This window comes from Gobius niger (genome assembly GCF_951799975.1).
Source record: "Gobius niger genome assembly, chromosome: 20".
NCBI classification, from domain to species: Eukaryota; Metazoa; Chordata; class Actinopteri; order Gobiiformes; family Gobiidae; genus Gobius; species Gobius niger.
In genome coordinates this window covers 25,719,574-25,744,885 of record NC_136871.1, presented here as the reverse complement: position 1 = coordinate 25,744,885, position 25,312 = coordinate 25,719,574, and the positions used below count along the sequence as shown (strand labels likewise).

Below are 25,312 nucleotides of genomic sequence, written 5' to 3'. Positions count from 1 at the left end.
AATTGGACAAATGCAGATGTAAATGGGTAACAATTAGCTTAGCAATATGGATGGACCAGAACAATCTGTGCCTTGAGATACGGCTTGAAATCTCACTGTTAATACAGTTAATATGTAAATGTTATGGAGGATTCACAATAGGTGTCTCTGGATCATATTAGCTTTCAACAATTTGGCTACAGTCCTTTTCTTTGGTTGTTTGCTAAGGCGTTGAATCCTGCACACAAAATATGCTTTAAATATAAGCTTCAACTTTTATGCATCTATTTTTCTGGTAAGTTTATTCTTTGTTTTTTGGTTTGTTTGGCTCAGTGGGAGACTTTTGGAGAAGTTGCCGCCGTGACTCTCCTTAAGCTTGGACTCCCTGCTGTGTCCAAAAAGGAAAAAAAGGAAAAGTTACACGTTTAAGATTCAAAGAAGTGAAAAGAAGTGAAAGTTGAAACCCGGGTGAGAAGAGACTTTACCGGTGACTTTACTTTGCTTTCACTCCCAAACATGAAGACCCTGTACCAGCATGAAGACCAAAGGGAGGGAAAAACACTGTGTGCCTCTTTCGGCCAATCGGATCCCTTCCTCTACTCCAATCCCCCCGCCTCCTCCCTCCTCTATTCCCGCCCCCTCCTTTTGCTGTGAGACTTCAGTTCAGTGCAAGAGGCCCTCACTTCTGGCCAGGGGGGCACTCAGATCACTTACACCTCTGTCTAGACCCACAAGAAGACTAAAGATCCAAGAGACCACTTTTGTTAAGGGGGACCATGTTTGACTACATGGAAGCACTGGGTCTTCCTCGGCCGCTTTTTGATGTCTCGGCACAAGGCTCTTGCATGTTGGCCAAGGCAACTCCATTCTTCTCCAGCTTGGATCACTTCGCATGGACTGGCACCAGCAGCAACAGCCTCCAATGTGAGTAGTGCACTTGCAGTAGTGGGAGTTGTAGTAGTGGCGGGAGCAGTTGGGTAAGTAGTTGAATGTACCAATGTACTTGTAAAAGTACTTTAGTTTTGTCATGGTGTAAAATGGCTGGATTCCTTTGCATTCATCCTTTACCTGACACTAGTTCATAGTTTTCAAATACTTTATGAAGTAGTAGGAGTAGAAATAATAGTCGTTGTCATGTGACAGAGGTAGTTTAAGGCATGGTGATGGAAGTAGTGGTAGTACTGGCTCTAGTAATTGTTGTTGTGAAGGCATGGTGAGAGATGTAGTAATGGTAGTAGTAACAGTATAAGTAGTAGTACAGTAACAGTGATAGAAGTAGCATCAATAGTGTGAGTAGCAAATTTACTAGTTCTTATGATAGAAGTAGTTGTAAAAGTAGTTGTTAAGATCAAATAGCAGCAGCAGTAATATTAGTCGTAATAAAAGTTTAAGTAGTGGTAGCAGAAAGTAGTAGAAGTAATATGCATGCTGCATAGACACTGGCAGCAGCAAAAGCCACTAATTTACTTGTTGGTACTTGCAAAAGTACTTTTTGCAGTACAATTAATAGTGTAGGTAAGATCATATGTTAGTTAGTAGAAATAGTACGTGCTGTGTGGGGTGACCTACATGTGTAGCAACACTACGTATTTGCAGACACGAGTTGTAGTTATTATTTTTTTAAATAGTTGTAGCATTATAGTGTTAGTAGTGGTACTAGTGGGGGTGCAGTGATTGTAAAAAGTAGTAATGGTAGTAGTATCTCTGTGGACTGGGTTTATATAGGTTGCAAAGCCTGCTGGAATGGTTTTTCCAATGACATTTAAAGCTATACATTTGGCACAGATAACGTAAAGAAAGCTTTTTGATGCCCATAGGTAAACAACAGAAGCACTCTACAGCCTCCAACACACTCTCACTAAAAGCTACTGCAATAATAGTCACTGAAGTAGCAGTATCTTCTCATTGCGTGTACAGGAAAGGCCGGATTCCTCTGCATTCAATCGTCGGCCCGTTGTGTGTTTGTTGATGTGCTTTAGCTTGTGCTTTGTGAGTGTGTATTTACACACGGACTTGTTTGTTTTGAATATGAGTGGCTGCACATGATTGACAGGAGAGTGGTAACAATGGGCTGAGCTGACGGAGCAAACAGTGCCGAGATTTAGCAAGGAATCTACACTGATACTCTGTGTGCACTGATAGGAACCGAAATGGCTTTATGTGTTTAACTACTGAACTCTCACAAATGATAGGTTACATAGTTGATTTATTTACCCTTACTTTCAGTTTTAACTTCGAAGTTGTTCATTTGTAGGCGGAAAACATGTTAGCATTTTTCTGAGCACTTTACCAGTAAATAAAACTTAGGAGTAAATATTGCAGTCATTATATTGATAGATACAGTGCAGTTTTGTATTTCAGTGGCACTTATGTATATTTGACTATTACATCCTAGTTGATTAGTTTGAGTCGAAAAGTCAAAGATTAATTGTCAGAATTAGAAGCCCCAAATGTGGCCCTGTTTGTCACTATTAGCTAACAGTGAAACCAACTTTGGCAATGACACAAGTCCAGTTAGACATGTTAATCAATCTGTTTCAACTGCCCCACTATCTATCACTATGTATTGACCGCCTTTCCATTAACTCACACTTGATTTAATATGGCTCCAGTATTGATGGCATTCTTTAATGGGAGTACCTGAGAAATAATAACCCTTAGGCTCATGTTAAAATTAAAATCATACAAACCTTTTCCCGAAACATGTACATTAAACCATATTTCATGAAAACAGGCTACAACTGCAATGCAAGACAAATAAATAGATAAATATGAAGGTAGGTAGTTAAACAAATAAATTAGTTATAAATACAATTATTAATATTTCACCTGGAGTTCTGCCACTAACACATCTTTGAGTAATCTTTGAATCTCTCTCAGTCTCTTAATAAGCTTCATCCAAAACACTCGCCATAGCTTCACTACAGCCACACGTGCAGTATGGACTTTTTAATGTCTTTTCTTTACTGATACAGCTGCACAGCGGGGTGGGAGGGGCTTACAGTGAGATTGCGTGGACATCAGGAAGTGGATTTTTGGTTTCACCTGTTGCAGATCAATATTGCATTTTTTAACCAAAAAAGTTTAAGATGGTGAAAAAGATGTGTTCGAAATTATAACCAAATACCCACAAAAAAGAGCTCTTTAAAAAAGCCACTCAAACAATCCCATTGGGTCGTTAAAGTCCCATTTCTACTCGATAGAAACCGCCCATAGCACACTTCTGCTCTTCCCTATAGTGGTTACTCGGGATGTCCTGCTCCAGTCTATTTATCTTGCCTAATTATTTGGATACCTGAGAGGGGAGCAGTGGCGAGCGTGGGGCCTAATGGTGATGGATGTGAAGCGGGATGACAAACAGCACAGCGTGGGCCTGTCCCGACTCGCCTGGAGCTCTAGCCACATGCCGGGCCCCACAGACAAATGTCCACGAAAGAACATTCATCAAGGCCCTGCTATTAGGGCTCTGCTGCTATAGTGCTGCAGCCTAACGCTGTCAGATAGGGCTAGGTGTTATAATATTGGGGCCCTCATTCATTTGTGCCAGTCCCAAGTCTGAAGAAATTGAACAGCTTGCAAGACAGGGTCAAAATGATTGCAATGTGACAAATGTCTACAAAAATCTGGCTGAAAATGCCAGATGGAGTTGGAGCAAGAAGTTGCTGAAGTTACTAAAAAGGCTGCTCGGCAGTTGTCATGCACTTGGATTTATTTTTGCCTTCTATTCTTGCAATAAATATAAAACATTTAAAACCTTTCCTGTAGATGTGAACATAAAGGTTCAAAACACAATGCATTAAGATTTTATTCATTTGATATTTTCCTCAGGAAATAATACCTATATTGCATAAAAAATTGCCCAAATTGCCTATATTTGTTAGCCTGGAAACCAGACCCATCGCTTTAGCAGCGATTGAGTGGTGATCAATTCCATTTCCCACAGCGGTACATACGCAAAGAAGCAGGAAGCGGAGTAAACTAATCAGCAAAGGGCCGGCGTCTGCCGTTGATGCAGCCTTATTAGCGGTTTAGCGCAAGATTATGAATCGAAACTCATCTACTCTTGATGTGTTTTTGGTCATTTACCACCGATTGGAGATAAAGCTCTTTCTCGCTCTCTTGTGCTGTCCGTAGATTGGTATTGAGGGAACTTGAGTGACACTGCTCGTGAACAACACGTGATGTAAATAAACAAATCCGATTACACGGGTTCATTTTGATTTGTCTGATGCCGCCAACGGGTGCGGGGGTTCCAAACTGATTCCCTCTGTATAAAAGAATAAAGAGGGGAATTGTGTTTGCACCAGGCTATTTGTGGCACTAAAATATAAATAATGGATCAAAGTAGATTTACACTCATCAGGTTTGTTTTGTTGACACGTTATTAGCTACAAATGTTTTTGCCTTGTGTTTAGGGGTTCAAAGCTTTATAAATCTCACTACAAAGGAGATGCTAACAATCCACAATGGTAGTACTAGGCTATGCTTCTATGTTATTGTAATGTTGCGTCCACATATTGCACAGGCCTTGAGGACACTGTATATCTTTCCTTGTTGAGATGAAAGAATCAGAGCTGGATGACCTCAGGGTGCAGACATAGAGGAGGAGGCTCCACCTGTGAACTGTCTCTCGGATCCTGCCATCTGGAAATCTGGAAAACTGTACCAAAACAAAGGCTCTTCATTATTTTGCCTGTATATGTAGAACTTAACAATCGTAGAAATAGCAGAGCCAGTTGATTTTAAAGGACTCATTCCAAGATTTTTTTAATTTAAAATATTTCCACTATTCACATATAATGCATGCATTTGTTTATGTTATTTGAAAAATCAAAAACATTTGTCCAGGAACCACACTTTTAAGTATTTGGCTGGTGTAAACAGTGTGGTTCTCACTCTCTCCCTGTACGCAGAGCATTTGTGATATGTGTGCCTTCCTGTCTTCCTCCGCTTCTCCGGTGTTGTGCTGAAATTGGGGGTCATTTGGTTTTATGTCCGACTGTTCCTCACCTCCTCTGCTTCCTTTCTTTGGTCCAGTGTCAAGACAAGGTTTTAAGACCAAGTTTGTCCACAGCCTTCATGTCAGAACTTTTGCGCCTTGCGTTGGAAGAAGTAGCCTACCCTTAACTTTCATGCAATTGAAACGTAATGAGTCTCACAGTTGCAATTTGCATTATCTCAAGTGTAAAATGTGTGTAACGTTCATTGTGTTTATTTTAGGCTGTGTATAAACCTACCATAGCATAGCATTCCAGCTGAGAACTTCATGGTTAGCACGGTAGCTTTCTTTGGGGAGTTTGCATGTTCTCCCCAAGTCTGCGTAGGTTTCCTCCGGGCACTCCGGTTTCCCCTACCACTAAAAACATGTACAATAGGCCAGGATGAATGATGTGTGTGTATGAATGAATGATAGTGGTCTGGGGTGTGTGCAGTCACAACAGCGTTCCTGTCAGTCTCCCCCAGGGGAAACTAAACACCACTGAGTGTGAGGTGAATATAAAATTGTCTCATGTAAAGCGCTTGCTAATTCTGATTGTCTATTTTGCCGTAGCGCTAAATGCTATATAGCAAATTTGTTGCAGCCATACCACCTGAACAACAACAAAAAGTCAGACTAGGTTACTAAGCTAGCTAAATTTTAAAATGAATACATCACATCAGTTATTTGGCTATTCCCATTTGCTTTAAGATTTAATTTTTAGAAGACTGGAAGCTCGTAAACCAATGGCGGTCTAACAAACACCCTTTGAGTGAGACTTGCTCAGAAGAAGTGATGATTTATGGACTTTTAAATGTGGAGGATAGTTAGGGATTATATCTATTATGTGTACTTTACGCTGCACAAAGAAGAAGAAGAAAATGGGATTACGCAAACGTGTGTGGATGAAGTGAAGCACTAGTCCATGGTGTGTTTTTGATGGAGAAGAAACATTAGGCTGTAACATTAGTTTTTTTTAAAATACCATCTGTCTGACATGGAATATAGAACACAGAATAATCACTCCATAGAATGAGTTTCCATCCAAGACAACCAACAAAAGAAAAACTCAACCCCTCCTCCTCCTGTGTAACCGATAGCTTTTATCAATTCAATTACAGGGCTAATTATGAGCTTATGGAGTCTGGGGAAGGTATCTCAATTTGGGATTAGACAGTGATTTTTGTATGGCAAGGGCTCTGGGCTCTGTTTTTCTTGGGGATAAGGTGTTTTTTGGCAGTGCATTTGACTTTTAAAAGGTGCTTCAAAGCAGAGGGAACAATAGAACTCAGATCACTACTGTGGGAGGAGATCCACTAATAACATTACAATAGGGAGGTGGTGTCCTTGAGGCAATACAAGAAGTGGGAAAACAGCAACCTGTATGCTTTGTTGCTGGTGCATTTTTAATTTCTATGGACATTTTATATAAGGCTGTGTCATCTAAGGGAGAAATCTTATTTTTATTTATATTCCATAAAGGTTTCACCAATGCTTTGTTTGCACTATAATAGCCACCAATTACAATGAAAGGAGAATAAGATACACCCTGTTTTGTGTTTATTTTGAAGCAATTTTCAAGCATTTGGGTTGGACTGAAATACATAATTGACTTTTTGGTGCTGATGACAATCATGTTATACTGTTATTCCCTGAAAAACATACCTAGATTTTGTAGTCCATTCATTCAGTTTTCTACTGCTGATTCGTGTTGATCTGTATTTCCTGTTTGATTGATTGATTCGTTAGCATGCTGTTAACAATAAGTGGCTTGAATTGTGTTTTTTCAAGGGTAATTCCCCCTACTGCCAGTGGAGGGTGCTCTACACAAGAAACAATATTCTCATAGAGATATCAAATGTCCACTTCAATGCTTTTAATGCAATTTTACCGTAAGATTTTTTAACTTTCCAATGCACCACATACTGATAATGAAACCCTGATATCAATATAGATATTACAATGCTGCCTACTGTAACTACCTGCCTCATTCACATGCCTGTACTAGCATATTAAAGTTAAGTTCATTACAAAACGCCGCGTCACGGTTACAGCCATTGAGAGTGAACAGCAGGGGCTAAAGTGTGCTAATCCGCTAATCACCATGACAGCAGGGGCAGAGCCACGGAAGGGGGGGGTGAAGACTGTCTCTTTCATCAGCCGTAGTAAGTTCAATACCAGACCCCCCAGGACCATCCAGGACCTATACCCCCCTTCCCGGCCCTATCTCCTCCCCAGGGCTAATAACCCTCTCTCCCCCACGCGTCTGCTGCTGCCTTCCTGCCCCCGCATTGACCAGTAGCACGGAGGAGGAGCGCATCCTGTTCTTGGTTAAGCCTTTAAAATAAGGAGTCCAGCTACTGTTCGTAAAATAACAAAAAAAAAAAATGTTTCATTCAATGACAAGATTTCAGATTTGGCTTCATTTGCCTATAGCGAACTTATAGTATAGTACCAAGTCTTAGCCGGGATATTCTGTGTTCTTACACAAATAAGTTCATAGGTTTCACTCTCAAAACTTGTTTCTGTAATGACAATGGAGCTCAACAGTCTCGCCAACCTCTCAAAGGAAAATCACAAATTTCTTCCAAAAAAAACTATTAATATTACAGGTTCAAAGGCGCAATGGAGGTCAATCAGCTATTTGGTAATAACTAACCATTTGTATCCACTCTTAGTTGTACAGGACTCTTCCATGGTAGAGAAGGGTTGTTCAGGTTGTCATCTGTACTGGGCCGTGTTGTAGTGGGTGTTTCGTCTTTCAGCAGAAACGTTTTATATAACACTGAAATTAAAAGTTGCAGGCTGCCTTTACAAGCAATAACTTGTTATTTCAGTGTTTAACAAAGCCTTCATGGCAAACAACCCAGTACAGATGATGGCTTGAACAACCCTTATCTACTGACTAGCACATACCTTTAAAATGAAAGAAAATATGTCAAAAGGCGTTTAATTTTCCTTTTCTTTTTTACTTTTTACTCTTTTTACTTCTAAATTCAACGACCTGTAGCTGAGCTTTTATAGCGATATGACACAGATCCGGTGCCTCTCAATTAGGTCATATATTGCACTAGACTTTTTGCGCAATTTGAAATCTATTTTAGCCCAGCCTAACATTGAGATTGTGCTTGGCTTTGAGTCTAGGCCAGGTCTCCCACATCAGTGTCATGTTTTTGGGCTACACGCGGGGTGTGTGAAGGGGGGGGAGGACAGTTTACGGGCCGGTCGTTAAAACTGGGTTTGTCCTGTCCGCTCATTCATCATCCGTACAATACTGCCTTTCACTAAGATTCCACACTATTCCACGCTACTTTCAACACAAAATCACATGATGTTTGGAACTTTTGAAGAGACTATTACTTTTCACCTTCTGAAATCGGCCGAAAGGCTTGTTCTCTATAGGCTATTGGCAATTATTCGACTCTTTCTGTTTTGGATTCCATTTTGAGGACTTTAACAATGAAAACTATTACTATTTTGTTTAGAATTTTGAATTGAAATAGTAAAAGTCCTCATTTTACTTCACTGTGAAACCGATGGCCCACTCAAAAGCTTATTACATTTCAATTCAATATTTCTTTTTAACACTTTTACCGCTGTTTTTTGTTTGTTTGTTTTTTTCAAATAAACTGTCTTTTTTGGTTTAGCCCCCTTTGTAATACTAAATACCTTTCCTACACTTAATGATGTTCAATGTGCACGGCTTGAACATAAATCGAGTTTTTTAACTTTTAGCCATGTTATAACATTGTTCCCTTGTCCAAAAAAACAATAGTAATTTGCTCTTTGTATTATGTACTTTTTAAGCCTCAGTTATGCATGATGTCCATTATGAAAGAATACTTTAGTTTAAATTGGCCTTTTTCGCTGTTAAAGGATTATAAACACTGCTTTCTCGTGAAATGGTCCAAAGCCAAACACTCTTAATAGTAGCAGCAGCGGAGGTCTATTGTAACCAGAGCCCACAGCATTTCTGATTACCTCGTTTTTTCCACTGTTCCACTTCCTTTGTTGGAATGCGCTCGCTGCCCCTGAGTTAAAACAATGAATGAAGAAGTTGCTCAAAAATGGACAGAAAAAAAAAAGAAAGAAAGAAGTGAGATAATGGAAATGATACAAGATTTTACATGTCATGCCATATTGGCCATTCCGTCACTTTAATTTCATGAAAAGACTAATAGTATTTGTGGGTCAAGTTATGAAAATAATTTTGTTTGCCATATTGGCCTGACTTGGTTCGGTCGGTTCTTCAGCTCTCATTAAATCCATCTTCTGTGTTCCAGCGTGTGTTTACTCTGCTCATATCATCTCACCGTTATCTGTTTGGACAACAAAAACAAATGCCCCCACCCCGAAACAAGACACCTCCTTATCGGCTCAAGCCCAGCGATTGACATCTCTGTCAGTCAGGGAGTGAGTAAATGGACTCGTAAGGATGACAGTAAATAAAATGGTAGTATGAATTGTGTGTCTTACGTTGCCCTTTTGTTATTATTACTCACGCTGACCTAAAGTTGTGAGCACTCCACGTCCTATTCACTTCCTATGGAGATGAGCTTAGACACCGGCAGGTTTGCCTTGAAGCTAGTGACCAACCATAAATACTGAAATCAAAACAAATAACGAAATAAAATGATCGAAATAGACAAGACAATCACTTTTTGTGATCTTTTCTGCTGAAGCAATAACATCAGGTATTTAATGCGCAGAACCAGGAACTCACCGTTGCTTATTGAAACATTTTAATAAGAAATGAACAGGTACAGGAAATACTGACCCTCACAACTTCCGTCGTCAGAACTAGTATAGTCACATTGTGCAAACAGGCCAGTTTTCGGTTTACTTTGTGTTGTAGTTTTGGAGACTTTCTGAACCCAAGATCCAACCCACAGGCAGGTTTTCAGCAGGGGAATAACAAGGACTAAAACATTGGGACAATATAGCCACATTCCCCCTGTATTGGTCACATGTAAAACCTAGCAATTTAAAAGTCATTTTGCTGATGTGAATTGAAAAGACACACAAAAAGGTTATGTCCATATTAGTACTTCCTGTGGCTGGTATTTGGGGTTGTGGCACAGGTGCATGTGAGAGGGGGGCGTGGCCAGGTAAGAGCCAGGTAACCTGACTGGTATTTAGTGTTTACGTAGCAACAGTGACGGGGCCAAAATGGAAACCAGAGCGGACTGAGCGGCGCCAGGAAGAAGACTTGAGTGAGTGACAGATTCAGAGAGAGACAAGGGGAGGGGAAAGTCGCAGTCGTTATCTTTCTTTTGTGCTGTACAGTATCAGTAGGCCCATTTTCAGGATTGTCAAGAAGTACTACGAGATGAGGAGATTGGAGGTTTGAATTTGGGGGAGGGACGTCGAGGCTTGTGCTTGTTCCCATGAAGAGAATCCCAAAGTGTCACATGCTGTCAGCACCTCACCGCTCTCTGAAAAGGAGAGAAAAGCCGCTCTGTCTCCTTCACCTGTGCCTCACCTCTGCTTCTGTCACTACACGTGTCTTATACCCAGACTGAACGACTCCAAACAGATGTAGTAGTAGCACTGCAGTAATAATAGTTGTCTGAGCTGTTAATGCGTTCAAATGGCATCACAATTCATCCTTTTATACCCTACAAGTCAGTAAACTGTTGGATTGTAATTGATTTTTGGAGAAATATCATAAGATACAAGCATTATTTTCATTACAGGTGTTTTTATAGGTACAAAAAATAAAACACTCAAAGCTGACTGTTCTGGGAGCGGGACGTCATCAGCTCTTCTATGGAGATCGTAGAAAAGCGAAAATATCGACTGGACATGGTTTGGTAAAGTTGAAGACGTTTTTTTTTCTAGTCACAAAAGCTTTTTCTTAGCTGTGACTAGAAGCGAAACGTCCTCAACTTTATGAAACCCAGTCCAGTTGATGATTACGCTTTTCTACGATGGATACTCCCTGGATGAATGAGAGCCTTCACAAACATACTCCATGGAGATGTTGCCAAATATTAGATTTCTACCTTGTGCATGTTTTAGTTTAATAATTTGCATTTTTTTTATAGTTATTCAAGTTCTACACTGCATCTGTAAATATGGTTTTATTCCGGTTTAACAGTTTTGCTTTTAGGACTAGTAACATTACTTTGTGATATTTTTATTTATCTAATATTTACAAAGAAAACAGCCAATACAAAGTAGATTTAGGAAATAGAATCAATAATATATCAGATAGAATTTCAGCTTGTGATTTGATTCAGAAGCATTGACCTTTTTGTTCCTACTCTTGTCTGTCACATATTTAAGCTGAATAGTGTATGATATAGGCAAGTAAGAAAACTTTCCATAAAACAATTTTTTATCCCATATGACCCCTGTGCTTAAAGTTTCTGCTACTTGTTCCTGCAATTATAGTGACAAATCGCCCCCCAAGCAGCCGACTCTCCTCATCTTTAGCTTCACCTTCGATGTTTCAGAGGCCGTAACATCCATATTTCCAGAGAGCAAGTTCAAAACCACATTAATATTGTTAAGGGGCGCAGAGGGATCTAAAAACAACAGGAGAATTGTTCAAATTTATGCACGGGTGTCATGGAGAAACGAATGGCCGCGGCGCGCTGAGATCCCAAATGCGAATAACTCTTTTGTCTCTAGTGGATATTCCTTCATCTGACTACAGTGGAGAAAACCGTCTTCTCATCGATTTGCTTGCTGGCATAGTCGGAACTGTTGCCCAATAGCCCAAAGATATCAGGTTTGATTCTCATACCTTCGTCTTCTTGTAAATACTACTCTGATTTCTGTAAAACTGCAAAAGTTCACTTTTAGTTAAAATGTATTAGAATGTGTAGGGTAAACTAACGAGAAAATAATAGTTAAAAGGGCACTTGTTGGGGGATCTGGCTTCAGACCTATCTATAGTAATCATAAACAATATAAAAAATAGCCGTAACTTTGCAATTTTGAATGGCTGGCACTTTTAAGTTTAAAGTGATAGCCTGTAAGATTAAGTGAGAGTGAGAGTGAAATTCCCTTCTCCCCTTATGATTGGACCAGAAAGCCACTCCTAATTTGCAAAATGAGGAGAGTGAGAACAAACTTTCCAAAGTAAACGCTCAAGCTTCCTCTCCCTTCTCTTCTGATTGGACCTGACAGGCTGGTTCACAAGAAAGCTCATCTCTTTGGTCTACATGATAGCCCGTGATTTCTGATAGGTAGGTAAAGGAGGGATATCAGGAAAAAATATAACATTACTTATATGTGATCAAATTTCAGACCCAGGCGGTAAATTATACACAATCTATTACATTTGAAAAACATGTACAATTACAATCACCTTAATTTATGGAATATTTTGATCAAATTTCACATTTTTATCACCAACTGAAATGTTTGATGCCAGAACTTTTCATCACTTTGAAAATCCACATTTTCAGATAAGACGGGGTCATCTTTTTCCAATCAAGCAGACCTGAAGGCGCTTATAAGGAGCCTTTGGAACACTCTTCCAAATGAGATTGTATCATGTACAAACTATAGTATGTTTACATGCCTGACCAAACAGCAGTTATTGTCTCAGCAAACCTGTGCGTATTGAGTGATTGTGATGTGAATGGCATGGTGAGTGCTTGATAGTTTCCTGAAGTGGGACTGGCTTTAAGATGTGAGTGTACAAATTTGACTTTTGTCGTAGTAGTAGTAGTAGTAGTAGTAGTAGTAGTAGTAGTAGTAGTAGTAGTAGCAGTAGTAGTAGTACCCTGTCCAGGAACTGCGGGGGGAAATGATTATTTATTGCTTATTTTTTTGCTAAAACCTGGCGCATGACACCTTTTCTTTTTTAGACTAATGTCTTCAAATAAATCAAATTGTATTCCAATTAAATGAATCACGTGGCATGCATGATGATATATGTGCTGTCAAAAACATGCCAGTCTGGCCCCACAGGTTTTTGTTTTTCCAGAGAGTGCCACTAGTCTAAAACAGTTTACTAAAACATCAAAACATTATCGCAATGTTCAGGACGGTTATTTAATACAGCACTTTTTTTTTCTCATATTGTGCAGGTTATAATTTTTTATCCTCAGAAGGAGAAATGATCAGCCGATTTGTTTCAACCTCCATTAAGTGAAATGGCTTGTTTTCAAACACCCCAGCTGCTCCCAGCACATCTGGGGAACTTTTGCGAGCGTTGTCTTGTCAAAAGTCTATTGATGTTACATTTTATTACCGCCTACGCTCGCTTTGGACCCGAAGGTAGTCGCATCAAGGGAAAAACCTGAAAAATTTGGTCAGTAGAGTTAAGACATGGGTATTATGTGCTACCTATGGCTGTTTTGGTTTGATTTATATGTTCTCAGATTTCAGATCTTTCAACTATGTGCTCATCTCCATGAAGATTTTGCTGCTTTGACTACACAGGGAGAGAAATATTAGGTGTAACTTTAATACATCTTTACATCAAATTTTGAGCATTTTGACTTCTGTTTTGAAGATACCGTCCTTTCTCATGATTGGATAAAGAAGCCCGCTGTCAGTCAAGGTCAAATCAAAGTGAAGTTGCTGTCCTCGGCGTCACCCCTCTCATTTTGGCGGATTTTTACGGCAGTACTCTGTTTTTTCTTTTTTTTTTTACTGCATACTCCTATATTTTACGGCGCAGTCCTTTGTGAGTGCGTGTCGGCTGAAACCTTAGCACTCTTGTTAATGACGCCGGGTTCAGAGCGGGGTCCGGGATGAGACGTGAGGCCGCTCCCACATTTGGTCCAAGACATCCTGACGGGGTCTATCCATCGAGAGGGGATTGAAGTAGTTGTACTGTAGTATAGTCTCAAGAAATAAAAGTAGTCGTGGTAATGGTAGATGTTGTTGTATCCTAGGGTTGTATCCTATAGGTATCCTAATTCGAGTATTATTATTATTTTAGTATTATTATTAAGTAGTATTAGAGTAGTAGTAGTAGTAGTAGTAGTAGTAGTAGTAGTAGTACTTATGACTAGTACAAAAAGTAAATAGAAATTGCAGTAAAAACGAGAAACACTGTGGTTGTACAAGTTACTAGATTACTTCGGAGTTAGTATTGGTAAAATGAAGCAAACTTGGGGTTGCAGTAGAAGTAGTAGTAATACTAATAGTAGTTGTTGTAGTAGTGGCTTGGTTTATCCCACAAATGGCTGTGACTTTGTTCTGTTTTTTTACCTCTCTGGGATGCCTTACTTTTTACTAGTGTTGGGGGATGTGGATGTGAATAGATGGTGTCTAGGTGACAGCATCCCCATAAAGAGCCTGCAATAGTAAAAAGTAATAGTCGTAGTGGTAAGAGTAATAGTATAGTAGAAGAAATAGTGCCATTTGTCAGCATGGTACTGTACTAACAGCAGCAGTAATCAAAGAATACAAGTCACATTGTGCACCATATTTTATATATGGTGCACAATCAAATTCAGTGTATATAAGCATAATACAAGAATTGCATCCAGTGGTCATATAACAGCACAACATACTAACATTAATTGAATGAAGAAAAAACTGTTCCATCATCCACCTGGAATTAAAAAACTTAGAAATACAAGGCATTATTTGAAAATGGTTTGAAGCGTCATGTGTTGCTCTGTGTGTTTGCATTTAGAAGTGTGCATTATACTGTGAAATTCTATATTGTACATTTTACGGAAAATATTTTTGAATGGATATCTCAATGATTTTTAGAATGGATCACAAGAAGACTAACTGACTGCATACAATAATCAGCTAATGAGATTCATATAGATGAATGATATACAGTTAGTAGTTAGTAGTGTGAAATAGTCTGCTGCACATTTGGTGACTTTCTTCTGTGTTTTGACCTTTCTCGGATGCCTTAGTTTTTACAAGTTGGGGGTTGTGGATGTGAATAGACGGTGTCTAGGTGACAGCATCCCCACAAAGAGCCTGCAATAGTATACTGAAGTAGTTGAAACTTTCAGCGGTAGTAGATTGTAGAAGAGGTAATAACAGCAAATGTCATAGCACTAGGAGAACAGATCGCTAGTGAAACGCTTGATAGGAAGGGGGGGCAAATGTGGCGGCCAACTTGGCATTGTCAGAGTCAGGGGTAAATTTACTTTGGCACGTGCAAAACTTTGTCCAACTCAAAAGATGGGGGCCAGGTTTCCTACCTCACCTGTTTTAAGTTCAAATAGTAGTATTGTTCCCCACTTGTCCCCCACAAGGGGGGGGGCTACTAGTCCTCCAAGGAAAGTTTAATTAAATTTACTATAATTTAGTGTTCTGTTGTGTTTTGTTTTAAACAAGTTTTTTGATTGCAGTTGTGCTTAATATTTTGCTAAATGAAACTGATGGGGAAAGCTGTTCCGTGAGAAACGCAACTCCTAACACGGCTTGGATTTTTTTCGTTTTATATTTTCATATTGGGGCCTTTAGCTCATTTGAGCGTCTGACATGATGTGGGGAATACTCTTTCGCACGTGTTGAAAGACAAATGTCTGCTATTTGGAAAAGACAATATAGTTCTATTCTAAATCATCTGGGGGACCAAACATGGAGGGCTGAATTTGGCCCCCAGGCCTGACATTGCCATATCCTGGTCCTGTTATTGAAAACTATGTAATACATTTAATTGAATAAAAATGAGACACAGTGGTGCATTTTGGAGTCCCAGGGAAAGCCATCTGTGTTTGTCATGCAATTACTGAAATATGAACATTTTATAGATTGACCCCTTAAACATTGCACTGGTCTCTGTTATATACAGACTTATTTCCTTTACACCAATTAGTGAAAGTGCTGACTTTTATCATGGAAGTTCATTAAAGGAAATTGCAATTATATGAATCTCCAATTAGTTCCCCCGAGGTCTTAATTGAAAATGAACAAGCATGTTATTATCAAGAGTAAGTTGCAGTTGTAGTAAGTCGCACATTTGGTCAGATGGTTGGGGATGCCTTACTTTTTTTACAAGCTGGGGGTTTGTGGATGTGAATAGCCGGTGTGGAGGTGACTGGATCCCTATAAAGAGTCCGGGGCCCGGGTTGTGAGCCTCCTTCCCAGGACGGAGCAGACTTTATAGGCAGAGCTTATGAGGCTGCAGCCCTATTAAACCTCCGCCAGCCCCGCTCGGAGGAATTTAGGGCCAGGAAACAGGCGCGTGGGGGCGGGACGGGGTAGGGGGTGAAGTTGGGGTGAGCGGAGGTGAAAGTTGAAAGGCATGGTCAATGTGCTGATTGTGGAGGGACGGGGGAATGTACTGGAGAAATGAAGTAGGATTTGTCATAGCAGTAAGAGGGGGATTAGCAGTAGGGTAAAACTAATAGCACCTAACGGCAACATCTCATTCACACCCTCAATAAAATAAGTTCATCATTATTTTAAGTCTACTCAGCAGTTCCACGTGGACAGCAAATGGCGTGAGAGTCAGGGCCATTTATGTCATGGGCGTTGAGAGACAGGACGTCCCGTAAACATCGCACCTCTGCCTGTTCACATGGAGCTGAGGGGAGCACAGCCCACCTCTGTCTCTCAAATAAAACAGTCTCCAGTTCGTCTTACCTCGAAAGAAGGTTTTCAAAAAGTTACATGATAGTACAGCGTCTATCGGTTAGAAAAGTGGAGATTGGGAATTTTCAACAAACTTTCAATTTCTTTATTGTGTAATTTCAGTAATGTATTTGTATAATGTGCAGTACTTTCTGCAGAGGTTGTGAAACTTTTGAGACCGTGACCCGCAAAACGACTATACAAACAACTGAGAAATGCCATTACATCGTCTTTGCAAGCAGCAAAACATAGAAAATTATCTATCTATCTATCTATCTATCTATCTATCTATCTATCTATCTATCTATCTATCTATCTATCTATCTATCTATCTATCTATCTATTTCCGTGACCTCACCCACTTTCTCCTGTCCTCTCCTCACCTCTCCCTCTTTGACTCCAGTAAAACGAGGGAGAGAAACCAATCAAAAGTCAGCTGCCAATCAGGGTTTTATCAGCGGGACCATCTGGCCATCAGCTAATTGTGTCTCTTTTAAGTCCCTGTCAATCAGCCCGGGAGACCCCTCCTCTTTCTCTTAAAAATGCCTGCCTTTGAGCTGCCTTCTGGCTTCACACGGATGTTTGTGGACCCCTTTCTGCCTAATCACTATTCCTGTTGGGTTCACAGAATAGATGAGAAATGAAACACATACCAGGGCAATACCCCGCGCTATCAAACTGCATATCGCCAGACGTTGCAATATATCGATTTTCTACACTTTTTATTGTGTGGCACTGCCTAAACCAAAAGTTTAAGTTGTGAGTTTCCAAAGTTCATATTTTTTTCTGCTTTTGTCTTCTTCTCAATATTCACTCGACACAATTTGCTGAAATAACAAACTACTTACGTTCTATTGATTAAATGTATCCATGAAACATACTGAGTTGAAATTATTATTATTATTATTATTGCATTTTTTGGTCATATGCATTGGTGATTATTATTAAATGTTAATGTTAAATGTTTAGACCGGGGTTGTATAGTGTTGTGCAAGAACTTGTAGTATTAACAGCTGCAGCCAGAATAACAGTACTTAATAACCTCTATTGTTAGTAGATGGAGTGGTATGTAATATTCACAGAAAACTCAAAAACAAATCAGGAATATTGTACTTTTGCCCTTGGTTTGGAAACAGTTTATCTTTGTCTTCAAATATTGTTCCTCACTTTATCATTTCCATATTCAAGTGTTTTTATAGGCTATACGTATATTCTAACGGTGTTCCTCCGTCTTGTTCCAGCGGTGGAGACCCAGAGCACCAGCTCCGAGGAGATGGTGCCCAGCTCTCCCTCGCCCCCGCCGCCACCTCGAGTTTACAAACCCTGTTTTGTGTGCCAGGACAAATCGTCCGGATACCACTACGGGGTCAGCTCCTGTGAGGGCTGCAAGGTAAACAACCCGTCACAACAAGTACTCATGTAAAGAATGAGAGGAGAGCAGCTGAAACGCTCACGTCAGATAATGCTGCCATCTACTGGTCTTTTATTCACAATGCACTCTATGTGTTTTACAAATCCTGCTTTAAACCTTTCCTCAAAGCTATTATATTAATAATAATAATAATTTCTCCACAGTGGCATTCATGAAGTCTTATCTTAATATCTTATTATTGGCAGTAAACCTAGAATTATAATAATAATAATAATAATAATAATAATAATAATAATAATAATAATAATGATAATAATAATAATAATAATCATATGCTATTCAGAACTTTATTTTGATACTTGAGTATCAGATACTACTGGTCATATATTACTCCTATACAAGTAAAAGTCGCTCAGTCACATAATTATTTAAGTATATTCTGCAGCGAATATTTCAAAGTGAGTGTTGTGAATAATAATTTTGCGTGTTTAAAAAGATGAAGATTGTGCCCATTAAGTTAATCACTTGTACGGCAACAGGGCAGGGACAGAACTTAAGTAGTTGTGAGTCAGTGGCATTGATAAAACAAGTTCATAGTACCATCTAAAGTTCTGTACTAAGTGTACATTGTAAGGCTGAAAATGGGAGGAAATACATGTGGCCAAGTTTATTTTTTTTACTTTTGAGCTTTTGTAGAAATGTAGTGGAGCAGAAAGTACTATATTTATGTACTGTATACCGGTATTTATCTTTCAAGTGAAGTAATGTAGTGGAGTAAAAGTAACAAAAATACTACTCAAAAAAGTACAGATCCTCCAAAAGGCTAAATAGGCACTGTACTTAGATCATTTTACCACATCCAAGCTGCAATAAGTGATTACTTTAGCATTTCTTTAGTCAGTGTTTATTACAAAGGTAAATGGTATTTATATTGGGCTGTCAAGGCGCGTTTATTTATTAGATGAATCGACAAGTTAACAATAGATTTTTTTTATTACGCTTTGAGGGTTCTCACGATAACACTGAGGTAGTTATGGTCGAGAGTATAAATAGTTATTTTTGGTCCAAAATATATATTCTTTGTGATATATTTCGTAATAGGGTTTGTGTAATAAAACAAATATCAAAAGTAGTGGTTATCGACGCGCCTATTTCATACAGTAATGTCAATGTTTGTTGTTTTTGTTCCCTAGGGATTTTTCCGGCGAAGCATCCAAAAGAACATGGTTTACACCTGCCACCGAGACAAGAACTGCCAAATCAACAAAGTCACGCGCAACCGCTGCCAGTACTGTCGCCTGCAGAAGTGCTTCGAGGTCGGCATGTCCAAAGAAGGTACAGTGCGCCCACAACATGTCCGACTTCTACCAAGGTTTAAAACCAGTTTGAAAATACTTTTTTAAATCTTATTTGTGTGTGTTTGTGTAAAGCCGTTTCAAATTAAAATGACGTGGGTATTACTTTCTTTTTTCTTTTTGTTACAGCAGTCCGAAACGACAGGAATAAGAAGAAGAAGGACGTGAAGGAGGAGGTGGTGCTGCCCGAGAGCTACGAGCTGAGTGGAGAACTGGAGGAACTGGTCAACAAAGTCAGCAAGGCCCACAAGGAGACATTCCCCTCTCTGTGTCAGCTGGGCAAGTACACCACGGTAAGAGGCACTTATTAGTCTAGCTTTAGTCAACGAAAATGTACTTGAATTCATATTATGATAATATTTCATCGACCTTCTCCCACATGTACTGAGCACCAGATTTAATCCTTGACCATTGTTTTTATTTTTTTTACTTGAATGGGACTCTTGTCATTGGAAACTTGGATGTGGTTAGTCTCCTGCCTTCACTTGAATTTTGTTTTTACTCAACAACAAACATATCTGGACATTTTGAAGAAAAATATGACAAAATGTTTTAGGTTTAGGTTTAGTAAATGAAATTCAGAATATCCTAGTATGTTTCAAATGTGTCTTGTGAGTAATGTCAGTACAAGGGTAGTGAAGCTGAGCATGAACATAGCAATTTAGGAGCTATTTATGTTGACTATTATATTATTTTGAAAGGAATTCGAATTAAATAAACTTGAGAAAGATTTACACTAACAACATCATCCTTTTTTCCCCCCCTTTTTGCTATTTACCCCCCTATCCTAAACAATGGGCTCCAAAAAAACCTAATAAGTAAAGATGACTTACTTAAAACTGCTGCATCTTTCCCCTGTAGAACTCCAGTGCAGATCAACGCGTGCAGTTGGATCTGGGGCTCTGGGATAAATTCAGCGAACTCTCCACAAAGTGCATCATAAAGATCGTGGAGTTCGCCAAACGTCTGCCGGGCTTCACCACTCTGACCATCGCAGACCAGATCACCCTGCTCAAGTCGGCCTGCCTCGACATCCTGGTACGGATGACGCATTTCAGTCTGGATAAATGTTTGTCTTTTCTAAACCCCCTCCCCTCGGCTCCACTGTAGATGCTGAGGATTTGCACGCGGTACACTCCGGAGCAGGACACCATGACGTTCTCAGACGGGCTCACTCTAAACCGGACACAGATGCACAACGCGGGCTTCGGCCCACTCACTGACCTGGTGTTCGCCTTTGCCGGACAACTCCTGCCTCTGGAGATGGACGACACAGAGACCGGGCTCCTCAGCGCCATCTGTCTCATCTGTGGAGGTACATCAGGTCACTGTTGGCAGTCTGGTCTGGTAGATAGAATGTTGTCATTGTTTCACGATGTTCATACATGTATTTCGTGTCCCGTGCTCAGACCGGCAGGACCTGGAGGAGCCTGAGAAGGTGGATAAGCTGCAGGAGCCGCTGCTGGAAGCGCTGAAGATCTACACCAGGCGCAGACGACCGAACAAACCGCACATGTTCCCACGCATGCTCATGAAGGTCACCGACCTCCGCGGCATCAGCACTAAAGGTGAGAGGAGGACTTCAATCAATCAATGGTTTTGTATGGCCCAATATCACAGTTGCATCACAGGGCTGCGCTAAACATTAAGACAATGAAACAAAACAATACAATGTTCACACAAATGTGGCAAACATAATGCCAAACTGAGGTAATGTCCAAATAAGCGACAGCAGCAAATGGTGACGAGCCTCAGGGTCAGCCCTGTCCTTAGACTCTCCTACCTGGCATGAAAAAATAAAAAAAAAGAAACAGTGGAAGAAAAACCTCAGAGAGAACCACTGAAGGAGAGATCCACTCCCATGGATGAACAGACCCTTGTCTAACTGTTATTGTTGCTCCTCTGGGGTTCAGAAGCCATACTTGTGTGAGGAAACTAGCCTGCGATAAAGAGTAGAGAGAACACATGCATTTAGGTGCATTTACTTTGTACATGAGGATTGCTCTTTCAACATATTTTTTACAATCTTAAACTATTCTAAATGGCCTTAAAGAGTCTCAAAGTCCACGTGACCATGGCTTAGTAAAGCTTTACTAGTCACAAATTACAATTTTACATATTCACCAAAGTAATAGAAATACAATACAAAGTGTACCTTGTTCATAATAACCCAATGTATTTTAATTTATTTATACTTTTTAACCTTTTTATTGAATCATCTTTACCATGACATCACTATTTATCTCCATGTGTATGTACATCTTTTTAACTTGTACAAATATTTACCTGTTTAACAATCACTGAAATATGCTTTTAATCAAATTAATTATTAATAATTATTAATTAATTATATATTATTCATACGTTCACAGCTGCGAAAGTACTCCTAAACCTCAAAATGGCTGCTCTGTAATACAGTTATACGAACAATATACTGGTATTTGGTAATAAACTCTTCATGAGCACATTTGGGTGACAAATAAAACCCAGTAAATGTCATAATGCATGAAAAACGTTTCATAGATGTCTTTATATCTGATACTTTGTGGTTCTTTGTACCAAAAACCAGTGTGGATTAGATTTTTTCCACGTTGTAATACACTTGACCGCCATTAGCTTAGCAGGTTAGCTTCAAACACGATCTCAATTTGCTCAAAAATAAACTTATTATTTATATATTTATTATTTATTTATTTTAACAAACGTAACTCGACACAATATTATCTTAAACATCTTAGGACATAGATAATATGCATAAAACATTTAGTGTTTACCAACCGGTGAGCACGAGCTCTTCCTCTGCTATGCCTCAACTACTTTCTCAGCGCGCGACATGCGCCATCTACTGGACAGCTAGGGATTACACTTAACTCAAAAGAGATTGCATGAGAACCAAATGAGTTATTAACTGAAAATAAAATAGTACAATCAAAATTGTAGGGGTGTCTGCTTTTACTTAACAAATGCTTACTATTTGCTTGCAGGCCTTTACATTATCAAACAGTGAAAGGAGGAGGTAGTTGAGTTAAACCTCTCTGCCGTTGCCTAAATGTGTTTCTAGCCGTATAAAGACATTTACAAAGTAGCTATATGGTGCCAAATAAAGTTGACTCTACTACAAGAAAATAAATTGATTACAACAGCTTTAAGGTTTTTTTTCCTTATCGAAAAATGCCCAAGCAAACTTGCCAATCCGTACTTTAAATAATGAAGATTCCAGCAACTGTCTGGAGAAAATAGATGGAGTGCCGAGCCTTTTAACCAGGGGAGTCTTTATTCATTAAGGGCCTAATATTGAAGTGTGTACGGTTTTGGAGAGCCACAGACTGGTGGTCAGTGCAGTGTGTATTCAACTAGTCTTGACATTAAACTGCAAGAGCAAGAATAAGTGTTTGAAGTTAGTTGCGCAACACCCTCAATTCAATAAATCCAGTCCAGTTGACAATATTTTAAAATCTCTGGTGAGATATAACGACCTAACAATGCGGATGGTTTGGCCTATATGACCTAACAGTCCCCTGTTGGGATTGGGGTGGTCATAGAGACCTGAAATTCCCAACAAGGGGATTGTTGACCCTGTATTTCCACCTTTTTTCCATCAATTTCTGACACATTCTTGTCAACTTCTTTGCTCAAAGATCCCACTCAAACCCACATTTCTTTCTCTATTTCTAGGTGCTGAGCGTGCCCTCAGCCTAAAGACAGAGATCCCGGGCCCCATGCCTCCGCTGATCAGGGAGATGCTAGAGAACCCCGAAGCCTTCGAGGACAGCTCCGACTCAGGATCGGGAGAGAGCAGCAGCTCCACCCCTCCGTCTGGCCCGCCTCCAGCCATCCAGGCCATCAAACAGGAGGACAGGTCCACATGCGAATCCCCTGCAGAGGAAGAGGATGAGGAGGAAGAGGAGGAGGACTATTGGGACGAGGAGAGGGACAGAGCGGGGGGCAGTGATGGAGAAACCAGTGGGAATAAGCAGTGAGGGGACAGCGGAGGATAAACAGAACACTATGAGTCGGTAGGGCGCAGCACGGGTCAACATGGCAGCAATTTAAACATCTTTGGCAAATGACAAGGTAATGCCACAAGGTAGTCACCACAAGAATCAAATTGTGCCTAAAATCTCTTCCTCTTCTTTCGGGGGGCGTCTCTAAATGGGGTGGGGAAAGGACATTTGCATATCGACTCCCTGATTGGTCAGATTCGTACTCACACTAACGGACAAAAGGTCGCAATCGTATTCAACTGTTTTCTAACATGCGAGACACCTTCTGTAAACTTCACTATCTTTAAGGTTAGCGCTAGCTTGGATTAGTTTGAGCTAGCATGTCCTGTGGAGGTGACGTAATTTCCTTTGGAGGTGTGGAGCTCCCTAATCACGTGCCCCTCCATTTGCTACAAATGTCGCCGACTGGCCAATCAGGGAGCCGATATGCAAATGTGGCCTTTCCCCATCTTGGAATAAAAAATGAATGCGTGAAGGCAGGGCTAGCAAAGGCCACGCATGGAATCTGTCAGATCAACACAGTTTTGACCCCGCTGAGAATGATTATTTTTGATGTTCAATAGAGATCAACAGTCGAGGCTCCGCCGGGTGCTGTGAGTAAAAATCTTGTTCAAAATCTCCATAGACGTTTTGCCAAAAATTCCAATATTGAGAGTTTTAAAGCACGACAGAGGCTAATCAGCTATGTGTTACAGGAATAGACCACCGTTTTTACATACTGAGATATGTTCTTACCTTAGCTTTGACGAGTTCTTTAGGACCTGTCAGCATTTAGCCTCTCCCTCTCTCCTCTATAGCTCCAAAACTGGTCAAGATAGAAGCTACCAAGCTCTTCCACGTTTTCCCTATTTAAATATGGTTACGTGAAGTGTTCCACTACAAAGTATAATTACACAAAATTAAACAATGTGGATTTTCAAGGCGGATAAAAGGGGGAACTATATTGTAAGGCGTAATAATACCAGGAGTAGTTCGAAATCCGCGCAGTAATCTTCACTTTACTGCGCAGTAATCTTCACTTTACTGTGCGGATGCCAAACTACTCCTGGTATTATTACGCCTTACAATATAGTCCCCCCTTTTATCCGCTTAGAAAATCCACATTGTTTAATTTTGTGTACTTATACTTTGTAGTGTAACACTTCACGTAACCGTATTTAAATAGGGAAAACGTGGAAGAGCTTGGTAGCTTCTATCTTGACCTGTTTTGGAGCTATAGTGGAGAGGGGGAGAGGCTAAATGCTAACGCCGTCTGCGCTGTGTTTACGTGACTGAAGGCACGGGTGAAGATCAGACAGGTCCTAAAGAACTCGTCAAAGCTAAGGTAAGAACATATCTCAGTATGTAAAAACGGTGGCCTATTCCTTTAACTAAGGACCATAGCACAAAGATTTAAAAGCCAAATATGGCAAAATGCTTGAAGCCTTTGGCCAGCTCAAGAGCAACAAGTGCCAAAAGTCTGTACACGTGTAGAGAGCATTAGCATTAGCATCTAGCATGAATAAAAAATAGCAATATAAGCTAACATCTGCTCCACATTCAAATAAATTTATCTTCAATTGTGGACCGCATTCAAAGATGTCAGATCTGTCTGCTATTATTTTCAAAGTCAACTATATTGCCATTTTAACCAGCAAACTTGCCATCTTTAGCTTAGCAACTTAGCCACCCTGACCCGGACGATACCGTGACGCTCTAGTGTTAACCAAGCTAACTTTAAGCCTTGAAAGTAAATCCTCACTCCATCGCTCTTATCCTGAGGCGCCATAAATGTACATAAAGACTTGACAAAGACACAGGAAGTAAAAAAAGCACTAAACCTCAATGGGCCGAGGACAGCGCCGTGATGTGTGCCAAATCTCTTCAAAGTAAGAGCCGTCGCAAAACAAATAGGAACCAAAAACATGTGCCGAATCAATGCGCTCATTTGCAATAAATACATTTTAAAAAGGGCTAATATGCTTCTTTTTTTTTTAATGAAATTTGTGGCTATAACAAACTCAATGCCCTTTTTTTTCAAGATTTATTCCTACACAGAGATATGCTACTTATTTTTTTATTATGTGTTTTTTGAAGCATGTATACGTTCATGTCGTGTTGTTTTTTGCTT

At 39.9% G+C, this 25,312-nt stretch overlaps 1 protein-coding gene across 2 annotated transcripts in view; it reads left to right on the top strand.

Annotated features, from left to right (window-relative positions):
- LOC306979396 (retinoic acid receptor gamma-A-like) overlaps positions 1-23,803 on the top strand; it is a 53,442-nt gene extending 29,639 nt beyond the window's left edge. The window contains exons 1-8 of one of the 2 annotated variants that reach the window (XM_079578318.1): positions 501-903; positions 17,713-17,861; positions 19,037-19,178; positions 19,328-19,491; positions 20,060-20,236; positions 20,309-20,513; positions 20,608-20,766; positions 22,874-23,803. In XM_079578318.1, the coding sequence (XP_079434444.1) occupies positions 756-903; positions 17,713-17,861; positions 19,037-19,178; positions 19,328-19,491; positions 20,060-20,236; positions 20,309-20,513; positions 20,608-20,766; positions 22,874-23,178 (1,449 nt within the window). In that variant the 5' untranslated portion in view covers positions 501-755 and the 3' untranslated portion in view covers positions 23,179-23,803. Of the gene's footprint in view, positions 1-500; positions 904-17,712; positions 17,862-19,036; positions 19,179-19,327; positions 19,492-20,059; positions 20,237-20,308; positions 20,514-20,607; positions 20,767-22,873 lie in introns of those variants that run through there. The other variant, XM_079578317.1, reaches the window with a different exon arrangement.
- Positions 23,804-25,312: the final 1,509 nt, after the last annotated feature.